At 42.4% G+C, this 19,562-nt stretch overlaps 1 protein-coding gene across 2 annotated transcripts; it reads right to left on the minus strand.

The window, feature by feature from the left end:
• Nucleotides 1-369: 369 nt before the first annotated feature.
• Nucleotides 370-17,235, minus strand: AQP8 (aquaporin 8). 2 transcript variants are annotated; one of them, XM_033963607.1, is made up of 6 exons: nucleotides 17,078-17,234; nucleotides 15,185-15,439; nucleotides 7,526-7,652; nucleotides 6,316-6,530; nucleotides 5,635-5,769; nucleotides 370-3,276 (listed from the first exon to the last, which is right to left on the minus strand). In XM_033963607.1, exons 2-6 carry the CDS (start codon nucleotides 15,430-15,432, stop codon nucleotides 3,234-3,236), a joined length of 768 nt encoding a protein of 255 aa, XP_033819498.1. In that variant the 5' UTR covers nucleotides 15,433-15,439; nucleotides 17,078-17,234; the 3' UTR covers nucleotides 370-3,233. The 2 variants fall into 2 exon arrangements, with proteins under 2 accessions (XP_033819498.1, XP_033819500.1); XM_033963609.1 differs by lacking the exon at nucleotides 5,635-5,769 and having other exon boundaries at nucleotides 17,078-17,235.
• Between the last annotated feature and the right edge of the window lie 2,327 nt (nucleotides 17,236-19,562).

Here is a 19,562-nt window from a genome sequence, read left to right on the forward strand (position 1 = left end):
GGAGGCTGTTATAGGGGAAAACACCCTCTAGGGATTCAAGACAAATTTAGACAAGTTCCTGCTGAGCCGGAATGTACGCAGGTTAAGGCTAGTCTCAATTAGGGCCCTGATCTTTGACCTAGGGGCCACCGCGTGAACGGACTGCTGGTCACGATGGACCACAGCAGCGGCAATTCTTATGTTCTTATATTCTTAATCAGATATACAGAAAGTTACAAAAATGAAAATTGAATGAAAGCTACTAACATTGCCGTTGATACTCAACGCCATTCACCTGGACAGGAGAGGCTCTTTGACTAGCTTTGAAAGGCACTGAGATTTCGAGCTGCTCACACATAGTGCTGAAAGTGAACAGACGTCTCCTTTGTGTGTGTGTTGGTTATATTCTTTATTACATGTTTATCGTTTATTAAAAGTTGAGATACTGCCTAATTTTGCACATCCAATTCAAAGCAGTTTACAACGAAATAATAAGAAATATGAAAAGTAGAGCTAACAGTATAGGAAATGAAAGAGGAGAGACATTCACACAGATTACAACTGCATCACCATTTGCCTGTAGGCTCAGGTTCAGGATAGCCAATAAACTTTCTCAAATCAATGAGTTTTTAACAAAGTCCAGGATGGATATGTTGAGGTAAGGAGTCACAAAACAAAATGTTGGATGAGGAAGATGATGCCCATTATCTGTTAACAACAAGTGTCCCTGGAATAATAAAACTAGAGAGCCAAGTTGGAGCACCTGAATAAAGAACCTTATGAATGAATGCAAGTATTTTAAATTGAACTCTGTATTCTATAGGGAGCCTAAGTAATTGTTTTAATAAAGGTATTGCATGATCACAGTGTTTGCCATGACAGAAAATTCTTGTGGCCATATTTTGGAGAGGATCTCTTAGGGAGAGGAGAAGATAATGGATGCTGTGGATGGGCAGACTGGATGGGCCATTTGGCCTTTATCTGCCATCATGTGTCTTTGTTTCTATAACCATAAAGCTCTATGACATCCCAATGCAGGTGTTAAGAGCCTTAGCCAATAGGGAGAAGAGGAGATGGGCCATTTGGTCTTTATCTACCTTCATGTTTCTATGTTTAAGATAGATAGTGTTGGTTCTACATTTTAGTGTGTGTGTTGGTTGTACTCTGAGCAGAATGGTGGATTCTGTGGATTATAAATATTTTGATAGAGTATCAGAGTTTACCGTTGTAAGGCAGAGTATTTATGGTACAGATTTATGTTGTGTGTGCCTGGGTAGACTGGTATGTGATTAACCTCTTCTACTGACAACCTGGTTCCTGACATAGTGTAATAAAATGTGTTTCTTAATTGACTGGCATACAAAGAAAGATCAAAGGATCAGGGCACTCTTACATTTTCCCATTAGGGACAGCCTGGCCCCCTTAAAAGTGCCATCACGGAGGTGAAACTCATCGGCCTACAGGTTACATCTAGGCGTCACAATACCAACATTTCTATGATTTCTTCGTCATTTTAAATAGTGGTAACTCAAAGCAAAGTAGCAATACAAATGCACAAAAATCAGATTAACAATACACACATAACAATTTGTATGCAGTAATGCACTTACACCAAAGATATTATCAAAACCTTCACCATCTGCATTTCAGCTGTGCATCTCCCCCAGCACCATCACCTTTCCCTACACCCATTATCATTTGAGTCACCATACCTGTTACTTCTTCTGCCCTATCCCTTAAGAGTTTGAAAATGAATGTCAACACACCACCCTCCTAACAGATGCTAGACATCATACCTTCTTTGTACGCATGTGTACCTCCCTGTTAATCCTAATGACAGTATACACTGCTGGCCATTTGCCCGGGGGCTTCCCAGCCAGGCCTAGCAAAAGTGTGCACTGTACACCTGGCTCTATGTGTTTATCTGACTATTGGGATCTACTATTTTGCTCACAAACCTGTTGAGCGATAGGTGATTTGCTAGACTGGCTGGTGGTTGTAGCAGGCCTGATCCTTAGCTCTGCCTCATCCCAGAGATCATTGGACAGCAAAAGCAGGAGAGAGATGCTTTCTCTCCCCACCCCCCATAAACTTCTCTCACGACAACTTTCTCTGTTCTCGTGTAACAGGGATTCATAACCTTTTTTGGATCCCTTTAACGAATCAATGGAACCCTTCTCTCTAATCCTAAACTATGTGTCCATTGGTAAGGGTGGTGGATACCTGGAATGCATAGAAGGTTGTGAAGAGAAAACAGTGATGAAATTCAAGAATGTGTGGGATAAACGATATAGGAAAAGGTTGGAATCCAATTAAAGCTAAGCTTAAATAATGGCATAGCTGCAGTGAGCTTTGATGGCCACTTCAGAGGTCGGGAAGTGAAACCAATGCCAGGCCTGGGTCCCCTAAGTGGCAAAAACAGATCTGGGTCAAGGCTGGAGTGGGCTTCAACAGCAACTCCAGTAGGTAGGAAGTAGGACCAGTGCCAGGCCGCCTTTGGCAGGGAAAGACCAAAGTAGAACCTGTGCAGATGCCTCCTTGTTGGGCAGACTGGATGGACCACACAGGCCTTTAGCTGACAACTAACTGTCCTAGAACGTTTCGATAAATTGCCTCAGAGCTCAAGACCCTTATCTGTGCCCCGATTGACCTCTTTCCACACCCTCATTAAAAACCCCTGGACTGGAGGGATAAAACGTGCAAAGGATTAAAGCGGCGGGAACCAGTGTGGCTGATCCAGCACTCCATTTTCCAAAGGGTTAATGCTCTCTCCTCCAGCCAATCCAGCTCTGACACATTTAACCCAATCATTCTACTTATCTTATAATGGAGAAGAGATTTCCAGAGAAGGACCATGTAGAGACCAAGCCCTTCCCTATATTGTAGAGCAGACCTTGCAAATCTACCTCATTCCTTCCCTGTTTAGCTGATGCACCTCACTCCTGCCCTCCTGCAATTCTCTCCTTTTCTGTTGTTCCTCTAAGGTTGTGAAGTGATCACCGATATGGCTTCTTACTCACTGCCCCCAGTCTTCCTCCCAGCAGTCTGACCACAATGAATCACTCATGTTATTAATAGGACACATAGGTCTGGGGCTCTGAACACAAGGTGGGATGTACAATTGTTTGGGATTACGGCAACAGATTTGTATGGGTGAAAAGCAGTATGTCCCTTTCTGGGACAGTATCAGTCACACAGGGATTGTAGGCAAAGTCAGAATTCCCAGCCTTAAGCTCCTCAAATGCAGGTCACGGTCACTTCAAGAAGAGTCGGATCTTTTTGTCTCCTAACAGGAGCCTTCAAAGAGTAGAAAAAAAGATGTTAAGAGTAGATCCTGCATAATACAGTGATTAGTAATAATATGAAGGAACCATGAGATAATTCTTTAGATGGTGAACTCATTACCCACACAAATTTCACTGTAACAGTTGCACGAGTTCCTCCCAGGTTCTATCTGAGAAGAGCTACAGAAGGTCAAAGCTACAAAACAGAGAGCTGAGGCATGGAGAGGAGGGGTGAGATGAGAGAGACAGAGAGCAGGTGTGTAGCTACGGGTGGGCCAGGCCCCACCTAGAAATGATGCACCTTGATCCAGCACTGGTGTGGAGGGAACAAGCTGGGCTTCCACCATCTTGGTTGCATTGCTTTCTTCAATGGGGTAGAGGCAGAGATTTACACACACTGCCTCCCCCTCTACCATGTCCTACCCAGGTAGAAAAACAGGAAGTTGCAATAGAAGAGGGTGGGTTATGGCAGAGGGGAGGCTTCTGGGTTAGGGTAGGCAGTGTGTGGAAATCTCTGCTGCTGACCCACTGGAGAAAGAGTGATGCAGCCAGGACTGCAGGAGCCCAGGCTGCTACCTCCACGCTGGCAAGAGGAGAGTTGTGGGTGGAATGGGATGAGGGAGGGAATGAAAGATGCTGAGTGGGGGAGAGATGGGGGTAAGAAGGAGAATTGCTGCACATGGGGTGGAGGGGACTGGGGAGGAAGGGAGAGATGCAGGAAAGGGGTGGAGAGGGACGAGAAAGGGAAAATCTTGTATATGGGGGTGGAAGGGGGCGGAAGATAATATATAGAGAGGAGAGGTAGTGAGGGGAAGAAAATGTTGGACATGGGATGGAGGTGAGGAAAAAAAAGATGATGCATGGAGGGAGGAAGTGGGAAGAAAGATGTTGGACCCAGGTCACAAGGGAGGGAGAAAGAGAGATGGTGGAGATTGGGGTAGATGAGAGGGAGGGAGAGATATATAAGAGGTGGAGAGGGAAGAAAGAGGGAAATGTTGAATCCAGAAGCAGACGGGAGTGATGCTGGACAATGGGAGTGAGGGAAGAGAGAGAGAATGTTGGACCATGAGGGAGAGGGCAGGAGGGAAGAAAGAAGGGACAGAGAGATGAGAGGATGGAGTGGAAAATGAGGGAGCAGATGCTAGGGCAGAAGGGTGGAGGGAGGAAGAACTGGTAAAAGTAGAATTATATGGGAGAAGCCAGGAGGGGGGAGGAGAGATAGCAGGGAAATTAATGAGAGGATAGTGATTTCAGTGGGTAAAAATATGGTAAGTGGGAGTAGATTAAACATGAAAGGGAATGGAGGGCTGGGGAAGGAGTGAGATGGGGAATGGAGAGCTAGTGGGTGAGAGAAGATGGAAATTTGATAGGTAGCTGAAAAGTTAAAAGGAGGAGAAGGGCAAGAAAGAGGGTGAAATTTGAGTTGACAGGCAGAAAAGAGAGGGAAGAGCTAAAATGGAGCAGTTGGGATGTCAGAAACAGGTGTAGTAAGGGAATAGAGAGAAGAAAAGACAAATGGACTACAGCTGCTTGAAAGAGAATTAGCAGATGACAGACAGGAAAGCAGAAAAGAGAAAATGGAACCAACATGATGGATAAATTAAATGTCCAGACAACAAAGGCAGAAAAAAAGCATTTTATTTTGAAAATGTTTTAAATGGAATATGTTTGCTTTGGGAGCTGTGCATAGCAAATGTCTGTATTGTGTTCAGTAGAAAAGGAAATGCATTTCTGTTTTTATTTTTCCAGTGCTGCAGCACATGCTAAGTTTAACTTCTTGGGGTTCTCGGTTCATTTTTATTTCTAATTTGTGATCCCTTACTCTATATTTGGTGAGGGGGAAATTGGAGGTGAAGCAAGGAGGAGAGAAGAGGGGATTAGGGAGCAGGCCCTCCTTTATTTTCTAACACTGGTCTGACCCTTGCTTGCATCTCCAGCCGAGGACCTCCTCCAAAACTCCCTTCTACCAAGCTCTGCAGTTGGCGGCAGCATCCTTCAGCCAACCACAACCAAGCATCGGTATATTCAGAGGCAGAGCAGAAGGGGAACCTGTCAGAATGATCGCTGTATTTAGTGGGTATTTTCTGGATAACAGTGGTACTACATTTTAAAGAGTCCAGCGTGTTCTGGCTGAATTGTGGCCTTCAGGGTTTTAGCTGGATTTTGAAGATGTGTTTCTGGAGAGGTTAAGACAATGCACGGAGACCACGTTTCCAACTCTATGCTTTAGAGTCAGTGACAAACACACACACACACACACACAAAGCAGGTGGGTCCTATGACTTGCCAGAGGTTTGACAAAGTGAAGCATGCATGAGGCCCAAAGCCTGTGAATTTTTATATTAGGACATATTAGCAGAGGATCACTTACCTTATCAAGGCTCCCACCAATAAGCCAGCTATCATTGGCCCAACCCAGTACACCCAATGATAGTCCCAGTAATTAGCCACCACAGCTGGCCCAAACGCTCGTGCAGGATTCATACAGGCTCCTGAGACATCGCCTCTGCAAGGCAAAGCAGCGGTTTTGGCTTCTTTTGTTAAAATTGTCAAGAGATTCAGGACTTGACCACTCACTGGGTACCTCTGCCAAGTTATCCAGTTCCAGTAGGTACAGTTTGGGTCAGGGCTGGTTTTAAACTTACATCTAGCACCAGATTCTACCCACTGAAATCAGCACTGCACCAGGATAAGAAATCTAGGACTGGAACTGGGATTATTGGCAGCTATGCTAGTCTCATGCAACACACTGCATATGAAAGAGGCACAGCTATGTAACACAACCATGCAGAAAAGAAGGCTGGAGAGAGAATTTATACTGGTCTCTGGCCTGTGGATTGGCAGCATCAGCCCTTGGGAAATACCAAATTGCCCTGTCAGATTTGGTCTTCTTCCCTCGCCTTTGGGCCTAGACCAGCGATTCACATTCTAGCACACTATTAACTGAGATTTGACCTGAAACGCTTGATTTCAGCATCCTAGAAAGGAGTGGGTCGCCACCCTTCCCCCTCCCCCCCCCCCCGAATGAGAGAAGACCTCAAAGACATCTTACCCTGCTAAGATATCCACAGTGACAGTGAAACCAATACAGAAGGGGGCCAGAGGGGTTTTGGTTTGCTGATTGATGGCTCCCATACAGACCGCCAGCACCAGGAAGAATGCCATAACGATTTCTCCTCCAATAGCGCTGGGAATCTGCTCATCTGATGCGATTGAGGTGAAGGCAGCCCCCGTGGAATTAGAGAATCGATTTTCTGTGGTCATTACCTGCAAAGCAAAGACACCATCATTACAGTCACTGGTGCACATTTTCAAACTCTCACTACTTTATGTTCACCAAAGACACCATGACATCTTTAGGACAGACAGGCTCCAACTCAGTCACATTTTCACGAGAAATCTATTTGCATGGACTGCCTACATCATAAGGGAAGAGGTTTCATGCAGATTCTTGGATGAAATCCTGACAACTTGACTGAGTTGTAACCACAGAAGGCCTGAGGACCGAAAATAGTGGTGTGTTAGAATTTCAGATGCAGCAGGGACACAAGTTACTGTCATATTTCTCTGGCATGTTTCAGTATGTTTCCGGCTCGACTGAACTGCCCACCGCCCTATCTCCTTCTTCTTACATGTAAATGAAATGGAGAATGAGCCCTCTCTTTATCATTTTCATCACTTGATTAAATGTTCCTTCTCTCCTGCATAAAGAATTAAATCCCAGAGAAAGAAAGATGCAAATCCACTGTCCAATTCTCAAAGCCATTGCAATGGGAAGGCAGAAACAGCAGTGCCTGCCACTGTCTGGAAGCTTTTCCTTCTGGCAGTGTTAGTTTGAGGAGGGAAATGAAAGTGGGTTTGGTGAAAAGAGAGAGCAAAGCAATTCTCCGTGGGCATGTTACGCTGATACCAGTGAAAGACCAGAGGTAAATCAGAGATGCCAAGTTACCCAGTTCCAGGCTGGAGATTTTGGACTAGGCCTGGATTTCTGACCATCCCATCCCGTTGCATTATGGGAGTTGCAGCACTGATTTCAATGGACAGGTTCAGGAACTACAAACCCACACTGCTCTGGGATATAAATTCAAAATCAGGACAGTCCTGAAATCTCCAGCCTAGGCAAATACTGGACAAATACCCTATAGATGCTGTACCAAAGGGGGCTATTTGGAAAAGACTCCGCTATGTTCACGCATGCTAATGACAGAGGTTGCCTGCGCTAGTGCTCCGCATCATTTGCATAGCTCGGCACAAACACGTACCTTAGCAAGGGCTGCCCCGATCATTCCTCCACACAGCTGGGAAACCCAGTAAGGCAGAAGCAACACTAGATTAAGCCCACCAATCATCCAGGCTCCGAGTGACACAGCTGGGTTGAAATGGCCACCACTGCAACAGAAGGGAACAGACCGGACAGGCTACAAATCTGTTCATTAGAGACTCAGTCAGCCACACATAAGAGAGCTCTTACCAGCAAATACAGTCAGCGGCAAAATTTCTGGAAAGCTCTGGATTGATAATGTTGGTGAATCTAGTAGTTAGAGCTTTGATTCCTGGAGAGCCAGATTCAAATTCCACTACTGCCATCAACTACAGTGTAATCTTGAGCAAGTCACTTAAGGAAATGATACCAAAAATGGGATATTTGATTCATTTCTATCATGAGATAGAGGGATGTGATTCTGCAAAACTTCAGCCTTGGGTGTGGACTAATTACGGTACTGTATGTCTTTAAAAAATCTGAAATACGCATTTGAAAAATAATCAACTTAAAAACATCTATATCTCTGTGGGTTTCCATATGGATCCAGAAAAAGGAGGATGGATTGAGACATCCAGATTTTACTTCCATTGAAAGCATAGGGTAGCCCTAAATCCACAGGAAGCTACAGATCAAATTTTGCAATAGCTTCTTTCTATGAAAATGAAAGCTGTCCAAATTAACCACTGCAAATGTGGGTTGTGGGTTCAAATCCAGGTTGCTCCCTGTGACCCTGGGCAACTCACTTAATCCCCCCTTGCCCCAGGTACATTAGATAGATTGTGAGACAGGGAAAAATGCTTGAGTACCCGAATCAATAAATAGTGTGAAAAGTTTCAGCCTCTGATAACCAGAGCTGAGATTGTGATGTCACAATGCCTCATTCCACCAATAAGAGCCAACCTCATCAGTGATGTCACAATGGCTTCATTGTCCTAGACTTGGCTCATTTTTACTACATTTTGATTTCTAGAGTGGCGCAATGGTTAGAGCTACAGCCTCAGCCCCCTGAGATTGTGGGTTCAAATCCCACGCAGCTCCCTGTGACACTTAATCCCCCCATTGCCCCAGGTACATTAGATAGATTGTGAGACAGGGAAAAATGTTTGAGTAGCTGAATACATTCAGAACCACCTTCAACAACACACCAAGCCACCTTGACGAGATAATAATATACCCTGCAACAGGAGAAGCCATTGCAGCAGACAGGACCTGGACCGACTTCCCATCAGTACAATGGCCTGACATGAACCGACTTTATAAAATATACTGCCAAGCATCATGCGACCTGAACAACTGCCTCCCCCAAATTTAGAGCTCGTCTCATGCAATGGGTACAAACTACGCTCACGGAAGGTCAATTCCCACAGGACCTAGGCGAGATCATAATCACCCCAATTATGAAAGACCAAAAAGGCTCAATAGATATCCCCTCCAACTACAGACCCATCGTCTCAATACCAACATACGTTAAACTAATAGAAGGACTAATTGCACAATACCTCACAAACTACCTGGAAGACCACAACCTACTTCACCCCTCACAATCTGGGTTCAGAACCAACCATAGCACGGAGACACTACTAGTAACTCTCCTAGACACAGCCCAACAGCACCTTAGCAAAGGCAGAAGGATGCTGATAATTCAACTTGATCTCTCTGCTGCATTTGACCTGGCAGACCACACCATACTACTACAAATACTATAAGCCATAGGGGTCTCAGGCAGGGTATACAACTGGTTCCAAGGATTCCTTAAATCAAGAACATACAGAGTAAACACAAACGACCTTAAATCAGACCCCTGGTCTAATCCCCAAGGGTCACCACTATCGCCAATGCTCTTCAACCTCTTTATATCCTCCCTTGGGTCCAGTCTAGATAACATAGACGTAACATCATTCAGCTACGTAGACGACATCACCATTCTCCTCCCCTTTGACTCACCAGCCCCCACTTCAACAGAAAAACTGAAAAAAACACTAGAAGCAGGGGAAAAATGGACGATAGACCACAAATTAAAGCTGAACTTGGACAAAACAAAATTTCTACTGCTTGAAAAGGACAAAACCCCATCCATAACAGAATTAGAAATAAACACCACCAAATACCCTATACAGTCCGCACTAAAACTCCTAGGAGTGATGATAGATAGATGCTGCACCATGCAATTCCAAATCAACAAGACCACCCAGAAAGCCTTTATAATCATGCGCAACCTGCGAAAAATAAGAAAATTCTTTGACAAAGAGCAATATAGGCTCATAGTCAAATCCCTAGCCCTAGGACTATTGGACTATTACAACATCCTCTATCTGCCATGCCCCGCAAACATGATAAAACAATTACAGACAGTACAAAACACAGCCCTCAAACTGATCTATTCACTAAGCAAATATGACCACATCACCACCGCATACCTAGACTCACACTGGCTACCTATACAAGCCAACACACTAAAAAAGGAATTCCCAAGTGGGCAAACTTCAAATAATCCTATCAACCAATCATCCCCACTTAAACTAGAATGTGTCTGAAAGTTCTATTTTGCTAACAGGAGTAAGCCTCAGTAATGGAGCCTACGCGTAGTCAAAATCAATGACTGGGGTATTCAGCGTAGTTGTTTCTTGCTCCTTATTCTCCAATCATTGGCTTCACTCCTTCACTCCTATTCATTAACTTTATTTACCAAAAGACTAAAACTGATATAAATTAGTGGTGTTTATTTTAAATCGTTTTTTACTAATTTTTCATTTTATAAAAATCCTATGTTTAATTTATTTCCATTCCTTTCATTACACTCTTGTAAACTTCATGAAACTACATTCAACGATTAATTCTTATTATATTTAGGCAACATTTCTTATTCAGAAAGCCTACTTATCTTAAGTCAGCGCTTGCATGATAGAAAAGCCAACGTGGCCATCGTTTCGTGGGCAAAGATTCCAACCCACTGCATCAGGGCCGATTATGTTAGAAAACAAGCCGCTGAAAAAACAAAAAAGTTTTTTGTTTGAATAAACAGCAAAATACTTCATACAATTTCTACACAATAAATTCACTTACTTACTATTCACTGTGTAGTTGAAAGCGGTCACAAAGTCTAAACAAAATGGCGACAGCCTCATTTTAAAATACTTGGCAGTGTACTGACGTCAGTCCGAGTATCGGGTTTCATTAAAGCAGGAGATCGTAAACTATACTGCATTATCTCTAGGGCAACAGATCAAAAGCTGGAACTGGAATCCAACCAGTATTTGGTAAAAATGTTACCATTCACTTAGTAAAAATGTTGCCATTCAATTTGTTTGTTCAGACCATCAGGATACAGTGTATTCAATCGGCTAATCCATCGCTGTTCATGATGGGCTAGCATACGCCTAAAATTGCCTCCTCTATTATCATAGGGAGCTTTTATTAACCCCCAGAAGTAAGAACAAGGATAATACAGATGAGAAGGTTATGACTTGTGTATTAACATCAGAGCCATAAAATTGCTCAATCTTTGAGAAAACATTGGGAGATACTAAGTATAGCAGGAACATTTAAGGATTATTCTCTTAGGATAGCATATCGCCGTAGTAGGAATCTGAAAGAAATACTATGCCCCTCTCATCCTAAAGATACCTCTACTGACTCAGAGAATAGGACATCAAATATGTGGACTGCACTAAAACATTCACAAACCCTAACGATAATAGGGAATAAACCTTAAATCATACATCAAATTGTAAAACCCGGGGAGTGGTGTATGCTTTGAGATGTCCCTGCAATCTACTATATATAGGGCAAACGTCAAGGCCACTGACCGTCAGATTGACAGAACATAAAAGTAATATCAAGAATTTAAATATGGGGGCACCATTAGCAAAGCATTGCATTATGAAAAAAACACGAGTTTATGACACTAAGAGCTGTCATTATAGAGGTAGTAAAACCTGATAATAGAGGAGGCAATTTTAGGCGTATGCTAGCCCATCATGAACAGCGATGGATTAGCCGATTGAATACACTGTATCCTGATGGTCTGAACAAACAAATTGAATGGCAACATTTTTACTAAGTGAATGGTAACATTTTTACCAAATACTGGTTGGATTCCAGTTCCAGCTTTTGATCTGTTGCCCTAGAGATAATGCAGTATAGTTTACGATCTCCTGCTTTAATGAAACCCGATACTCGGACTGACGTCAGTACACTGCCAAGTATTTTAAAATGAGGCTGTCGCCATTTTGTTTAGACTTTGTGACCGCTTTCAACTACACAGTGAATAGTAAGTAAGTGAATTTATTGTGTAGAAATTGTATGAAGTATTTTGCTGTTTATTCAAACAAAAAACTTTTTTGTTTTTTCAGCGGCTTGTTTTCTAACATAATCGGCCCTGATGCAGTGGGTTGGAATCTTTGCCCACGAAACGATGGCCATGTTGGCTTTTCTATCATGCAAGCGCTGACTTAAGATAAGTAGGCTTTCTGAATAAGAAATGTTGCCTAAATATAATAAGAATTAATCGTTGAATGTAGTTTCATGAAGTTTACAAGAGTGTAATGAAAGGAATGGAAATAAATTAAACATAGGATTTTTATAAAATGAAAAATTAGTAAAAAACGATTTAAAATAAACACCACTAATTTATATCAGTTTTAGTCTTTTGGTAAATAAAGTTAATGAATAGGAGTGAAGGAGTGAAGCCAATGATTGGAGAATAAGGAGCAAGAAACAACTACGCTGAATACCCCAGTCATTGATTTTGACTACACGTAGGCTCCATTACTGAGGCTTACTCCTGTTAGCAAAATAGAACTTTCAGACACATTCTAGTTTAAGTGGGGATGATTGTTTGATAGGATTACCTATACAAGCCCCCACATATCTAAACAATCGCCTAAACTGGAACAAAACAATCAGACAAAGGAGAACTCAGACCCCATTCAAAGGTACACAGCACAAGAAGTTGTATGACAACCTACTAGCAATGCAAGCAACTAAACTTGATCACCCCATCTCCAACATGCTGACAACAAAGACCGACTTCAGATCATTTAGAAAAGAAATCAAAACCCTGTTATTCAAAAAAGTTATCAAGAAATCATAACACATCTCCATGTCTATCCTCACTCTTGTAAATTCCCCTTCAAAGTCTCAACCACTCTTGTAAACAGCACCCTAATTTGTAATTTTCCTGGAAATGTCCAGTTATCTTCTTTTGTAATCCGCCTGGAACTGCAAGGTACTGGCGGAATAGAAGCCACTAATGTAATGTAAACCGTTCTGAGATTCCCCTGGGAGAACAGTAGAGAAAACGGAATCAATCAATCAATCTCTGTTATTTGTCAGCCCACTTTGGGGTGACTGCAGCTACTGTAGGGCTTATTTCTACATTTGTTCACTTTGCTTGCAAATTATACTTTTATGAAACTGTTTTTATGCTTTTCCTCTGAGTGTGTCCTTGGACTCTGCTTATTTCTGGATCGATGTTTTCCACATGGACTTGAATGAATGTACACACAGGTACTGGAAAGTTCCTTTAGTTCAAAGTGGAAATTCTTGAGTTTTTCCTTTTCATTAAGTGAGTTCCTCCCACTGCTTTGGGCTTCTAGCTCACTTGGAACCAGAGTTGGGAACTTCTGCCACGAGCCTTTATTTGCAAATACTGTATAGTATTGGGGGAGTTTTGCAATCATGGACCCCAAATCCAGCCACTAAATTTTGCCATTGTGTGACAATTGGCTATCCTGCCCTTGGTTTTCTTTGTAATAATGTCTTTACTAGTTGTAGAGCCTGTATCTATATGCATTATTGAAGGACAGAGAAGAGGACCCGGCCCCTGTATTTCCTGGGAAAGATCACAAGATGTGAAATGGCCTGAGAGGGGGGGGGGGGGATGAAGGCTGGAACAGGGCTAGCTTCTGGACATTGTTTGGGGTTGGCAGGAAAAGGGGGAAAGGGGAAATGGACCAGGGCCAGTGCAGCAAGTTCCAGCCTTCTGCCTCCAGCTCCTCCAGCCCCTTGGGAGACTTTGACAATTCAACTCATCAATCATGAGCACCCCAACATCACTTTTCCCAGAAGAATTCTGTAAAATCGCCCTCACCAAAGAGATGTACCACAGTTTCCCCGGTTAAAAGACTATTTCTCTTTGCTTGCTCTTTGAATACTGCTCGCGCACGTGCTAATGATTCTTTGTGGCTCTCGGGACCTAGTTTTATTTGGACTGCAGCCACCATCCTCGGTGCAACTGAGCCAGCCAGTCCTTGGGGTTTTCACAATACCCACAATGAAAATGCATGAGATGAGCTTCCTACCAAAACCTGACTAGGAAAATCCCGGCCATCCCCTTCTTAAATACATCTTAGCATTGGTGAACTTTGTGGCAGAAATAGGGTGAACTAGCAGAGCTGTATGTGGGGGACAGTGCTGAGCAGCAGTGGGGTGCATCAGATGCCCTCTCTTCTTCTAAGGTTCTATGTTTGTGAGTGACATTGCTGAAGGGTTAGAAGAAAAAGTGTGCCTTTTTGCAGATGATACCAAGATTTGTAACAGAGGGAGTGGAAAATATGAAAAAGGATCTGCAATAGTTAGAGGAATGGTCTAATGCCTGGCAACTAAAATTCAATGCAAAGAAATGCAGAGTAATGCATTTGGGGATTAATAATCGGAAGGAACCGTATATGCTGGGAGGAGAGAAGCTGATATGTACGGACGGGGAGAGGGACCTTGGGGTGATAGTGTCCGAAGATCTAAAGGCGAAAAAACAGTGTGACAAGGCAGTGGCTGCTGCCAGAAGGATTCTGGGCTGTATAAAGAGAGGCGTAGTCAGAAGAAGGAAGAAGGTGTTGATGCCCCTGTACAGGTCATTGGTGAGGCCCCACTTGGAGTATTGTGTTCAGTTTTGGAGACCGTATCTGGCGAAAGACGTAAGAAGACTTGAGGCGGTCCAGAGGAGGGCGACGAAAATGATAGGAGGCTTGCGCCAGAAGACGTATGAGGAGAGACTGGAAGCCCTGAATATGTATACCCTAGAGGAAAGGAGAAACAGGGGAGATATGATTCAGAAGTTCAAATACTTGAAGGGTATTAACGTAGAACAAAATCTTTTCCAGAGAAAGGAAAATGGTAAAACCAGAGGACATAATTTGAGGTTGAGGGGTGGTAGATTCAGGGGCAATGTTAGGAAATTCTACTTTACGGAGAGGGTGGTGGATGCCTGGAATGCGCTCCCGAGAGAGGTGGTGGAGAGTAAAACTGTGACTGAGTTCAAAGAAGCGTGGGATGAACACAGAAGATTTAGAATCAGAAAATAATAGTAAATATTGAACTAAGGCCAGTTACTGGGCAGACTTGCACGGTCTGTGTCTGTATATGGCTGTTTGGTGGAGGATGGGCAGGGGAGGGCTTCAATGGCTGGGAGGGTGTAGATGGGCTGGAGTAAGTCTTAACAGAGATTTCGGCAGTTGGAACCCAAGCATAGTACCGGGTAAAGCTTTGGATTCTCGCCCAGAAATAGCTAAGAAGAAAAAAAAAAATTAAATTAAAAAAAAAAAATTTTTAAATTGAATCAGGTTGGGCAGACTGGATGGACCATTCGGGTCTTTATCTGCCGTCATCTACTATGTTACTATGTGTCTAAGGAGAGGAGAGAATGGTTTCTGGATTATACCTTATGCCTCCCAGAATGGCAATAGTGAGTCCAAGGGCTAGTCCGTGCGCAAGTGCTGGCTGCAGCCTTCCTGTGCTTTCCGTATTTTCGATGACTGAGACACAGCCGATGAAGACAAAGAGTGCTGTTCCAAGCAGCTCAGCTACACAAGGCTGCACATAGCGCTCGTACCAGTGGGATTTTGCCATTTTCTCATTAGCACTGAAGTCACCATCTTTCAAAGACATTGCAAACTCTGGTTCTGACATCAGGAGGCTGAAAAAAAAATGATGAAAGCAGTTAGCAGAGTTCCAGAGGCTCCCTTGGCCTTTAGCAACACCCACCCCTGCCCAAATCACTTCACTGCAAAAAGCCCCCCCACCATGCCCCAGCCAGTACCTCATTTCACTTCTTAGCCGTGTTTCCTACTGAAGCAGTCTGTCTGTCCATCTGTCCATGGAAGCTAAAATGTGGCTGAACATTGAAAGCTATCATGACACTTTGGATCTAGCAAAAATGTTAGCAGGCTTAAGATAAATAGATAAAGTGCTTCATTGAAGGAAAAGGATCTTAGAAATCCACACCAAAAGATCATGTAATCTCTTAAAGGCTTAAATATGGATGGGGGTTTCATTCATTGATCCAAAAACCTTCAGTAAAATTCAATTGTGCGGTTTTAAGTAAACGTTATTTAAACGTTCTACATTCAAAATTTTCATTTTTTTTATATTTTCCTTTTTAATGTTTCAGATTATGTCCCATCAAAAAATATATATGGTGAAAAAGATTTGTACCATAAATCATTTCATTCAGTGATTGAAATTCAACAAACCACTTATCTCATTTTAATCTCGAAGTGCTTGTTTTCCTCCTCCTCTGCAAGTTATTTTTTCAAGTTAAATTTGTAATTTCAATATACTAAATTGCCAATGTCGTACGAGTTAAGCCAAAATAAGTATCACTTATACCAGCTAAGTTCCAAAAACCATATGGTATGCTTGTTATAAATACGCAATGTTATCAGAGTTGGTTAGTTAAAGTGAATATTTGCACCTAAAAATCTTTATCCTATGTCATTTAGATAATATGTTTTTTTGCCTTGAGAAAGCCCAATGGTTAAGGGCAGATATTTGGCATAGTGAGAAGCGTAACTACAGCGGTGCACAGACAGTCAATTGATCGGCAGGAGGAGAAAAACAAGCACTTCTCCAATCTGAAACATTAAAAAATTAAAAAGTGAAAATTTAGAATATAGAAGATTGCACTATTGAATTTTACTGAAGGTTTTTGGATCGATGAATGAAACCCCCATCCACATTTAAGCTTAGAAGAGATTACATGATCTTTTGGCGTGGATTTCTGAGATCCTTTTCCTTCAGTGAAGCACTTTGTCTACTTTTGATAAACCTCCTTTGGGTATCTAGCAGTTTTTAGTGGTTTTTCCCATTTTTGTTGTACTTGGTTTTTTGAAGCTATAACATAAAAACACATATAAAGCACTGCCAGACTTATTAAAACTATTCCTCGGAAAGCTACAATGCCATGCAAATAGAACAATCAGCCAGTGTTTGAAGACGATATGATGATTTTGGAATGAGGAATTCCGAGAAATTAAATCAAGGTGATGAAAAGCAACCTTTCCTAAGACATGAAACTGGCATGGAAAGGAAGTCCAGCACCCATTTCCCCAAAGCTCCCAGCAGAATCTCTTCCTGCTCAAAAAGCCAGTAATTCAACAAAAAAAACAACAACAAAATACACTCCATTCCCTACCCTGGTTACTACTAAGCTGTTCCAGTGCAGGTGAGCAAAGTGTGGATAGCAACTTGTGCACAATGGCTCCCTGCAGGGAACTGGGATTACTGGTGCACACTCCTTCTCTACAGTAAGCTGGTATTAATAGTGGATACTCACAGTGTTTTTTCCAGTTGCTGAAAACTTCAGAAGAGCACAATCCAAAAGTGGAGTGTTATATTCCGAGTACTGTGCAGGCAGCTGAGGGGAGAAGAAAGAAAGGCTGTTTTGCAAATCTGTTGGTTTTTTTAAGGCTATACAAGCTGATTGGAGCTCTATATTCTTATCAGCAAATACCAGAAAATCTTTTATTTCAACAGTCTTCAAGTTCAAGGATATCAGACTTGTGCCAAGAGTGCAAAAATGAAAGGGATAATAAACTCCGTTGACATTTACTCCTCTACTTAGGCCCAGAATTGTTTTTCGATATTATCTCTTTGTACTCTCTGAAAGTCACTTCGCCCTTTTAACTGGATAATATTTTCCCAGAATGACACTTACTGGATCTGAGGTGAGAGATCAGAGACTCTCCTGCCCCTATGATGCTGTAGCCCCATTGCTCCGTTCCACTTTGCTGACCTGTAGCTCTGACCTTCCAGCAGGTCACTCAGGATCTACTGCTGAATAATTGCTGCAAGTGGTGAAGGGCCGACACTGTCCGGATAGTGGATTCTCTGAATATCTGGAAAGAGATGATAACATGAAGAGGAATCAAGCAAAACTTGGTCTAGAATTTGGCAGCTTAAAAATGCAAGGAGATGTGGTAAGAGAGGTTAATGTAGCTGGTTGTAAAAAAGGTTTGGACAAGTTCCTGGAGGAAAAGTCAATTCGCTGCTGTTTAGACAGACATGGAGGAAGCCACTGCTTGCCCTGGATCGGTGGCATGGAATACTGCTACTATTTGGGGTTTTGCCAGGTACTTGTGACTTGAATTGGCCTCTGTGAAGATGAGATACTGGGCTAGATGGACCATTGGTCTGACCCAGTAAGGCATGTTCTAATGAGGGTTGCAAAAACATTAACCTACCTTAAGATAATTAAATGTTGTTTAATACAAGGGGCGTTCAATAATTTATCTACCTCAGTAGCAAACAAAATAAATTTTTTAAAAATTTTCTTTTATTTTTCATTATAGTCCCCTGATTGCTCCATACACTTCATCCATTCTATCTGCAATGACTTTAACCCCTTTAAAAAGAATTCTTCTCTTTGACCTTCAAACTAGGACGTCACAGCTTGCTTGACATCTTCATCACTTGAAAACTGCTGTCCATGGAGAGATTTCTTCAAAACTCGGAACAGGAAACAATCCAAGGAAGCCAGGTCAAGCCTGTAGGGTAGCTGGTTCAGCTGCTGAAACCCACATTCTCAGATGGAACCTGTGATTGTCATGACATGTGCACCTGCTGTGAATTTTCCTCATCTTTTCTCCTTGATTGACTCCTGCAAAGCAATCACTGTGCTGGCATAATTCTTCCCAGTTATGGTTGTCTTATGTGGCATGAACTCTAGAAGCAAAAGTCCATCATCCCAGAAGATAGTTGCCTTGACTTTGCCTGCAGATTTTTCTGTCTTGAACTTTTTTGTGGTGGGGGATGACTTGTACTTCCATTGAATTGACTCCATTTTGGACTCGAGATCTCTGTGATAGACTCAAGTCTCATCTCCAGTCACCAAATGATGAAAAAAATTTACTTGGTCTTCAAAGGGCATCTCCAAGTTCTCCTGACAGCACTGGAGCCTCATGGCCTTCTGATACAGCGTCAACATTCTTGGAACCCATCTTGCACTAACTTTGGACATGCCCAACTTTTCACGAATTATTTTCCAAACTGTACCTGCCGAGATGCCCATTTCTTCAGCTATTCGGAAAACCTTAATTTGTCCTTCTAACAAAATTAAATCCTAAACGTTCTTGCACATTTCTGTGGAAGTTGCTTCCACAGGCCGTCCAATCTGAGGGTCATCTTCAATGGACTCTCTACCCCACTTAAACTGCTTGCTCCAAAAATGTACTTTGTAGGATGATGGGGTAGACTCACCATAAGCTGCAGTTATGCATTATTGGATCTCCTTTGGCTTTTTCCCTTCTTTTGTGAGAAATTATATCACTGAACGGTTCTCCAAATCTAGCAGTTTCTTACTTGATTCGTACAAGGACTCTTCTGACAACCTGTCTTTTGGAATGATAGACTTGCACTGAGCTGCAACTGTTTACAAGTAATTTTGAGACTTGTCACAACATGCACAGATTTGTTTCAACAAGCTTGCTAACTTTTTTTCATACTCAGGTAGATAAATTATTGACTGCCCCTTGTAGTAATATGTAAGTATGATGACTAAATCAATACACAAAATTTAGGAAATGATTTAGTTTAAGGGGTGAAAGAGGAGAAGGACTTGGGTGTGATAGTATGTGATGATCTTAAGGTGGCCAAACAGGTTGAAAATGCGACGGTGAAAGCTAGAAGGATGCAAGGATGTAAGCTCTTTGTGACTCTGTACAGCACTGCATACGTCTGGTAGCGCTCTAGAAATAATTAAGAGTAGTAGTAGGGAGAGGAATGGCCAGTAGGAAAACAAGGTATTCATGCCCCTGTATAAG

The sequence above is a fragment of the Geotrypetes seraphini genome, chromosome 11 (genome assembly GCF_902459505.1).
Source record: "Geotrypetes seraphini chromosome 11, aGeoSer1.1, whole genome shotgun sequence".
In the NCBI taxonomy this organism is placed as follows: Eukaryota; Metazoa; Chordata; class Amphibia; order Gymnophiona; family Dermophiidae; genus Geotrypetes; species Geotrypetes seraphini.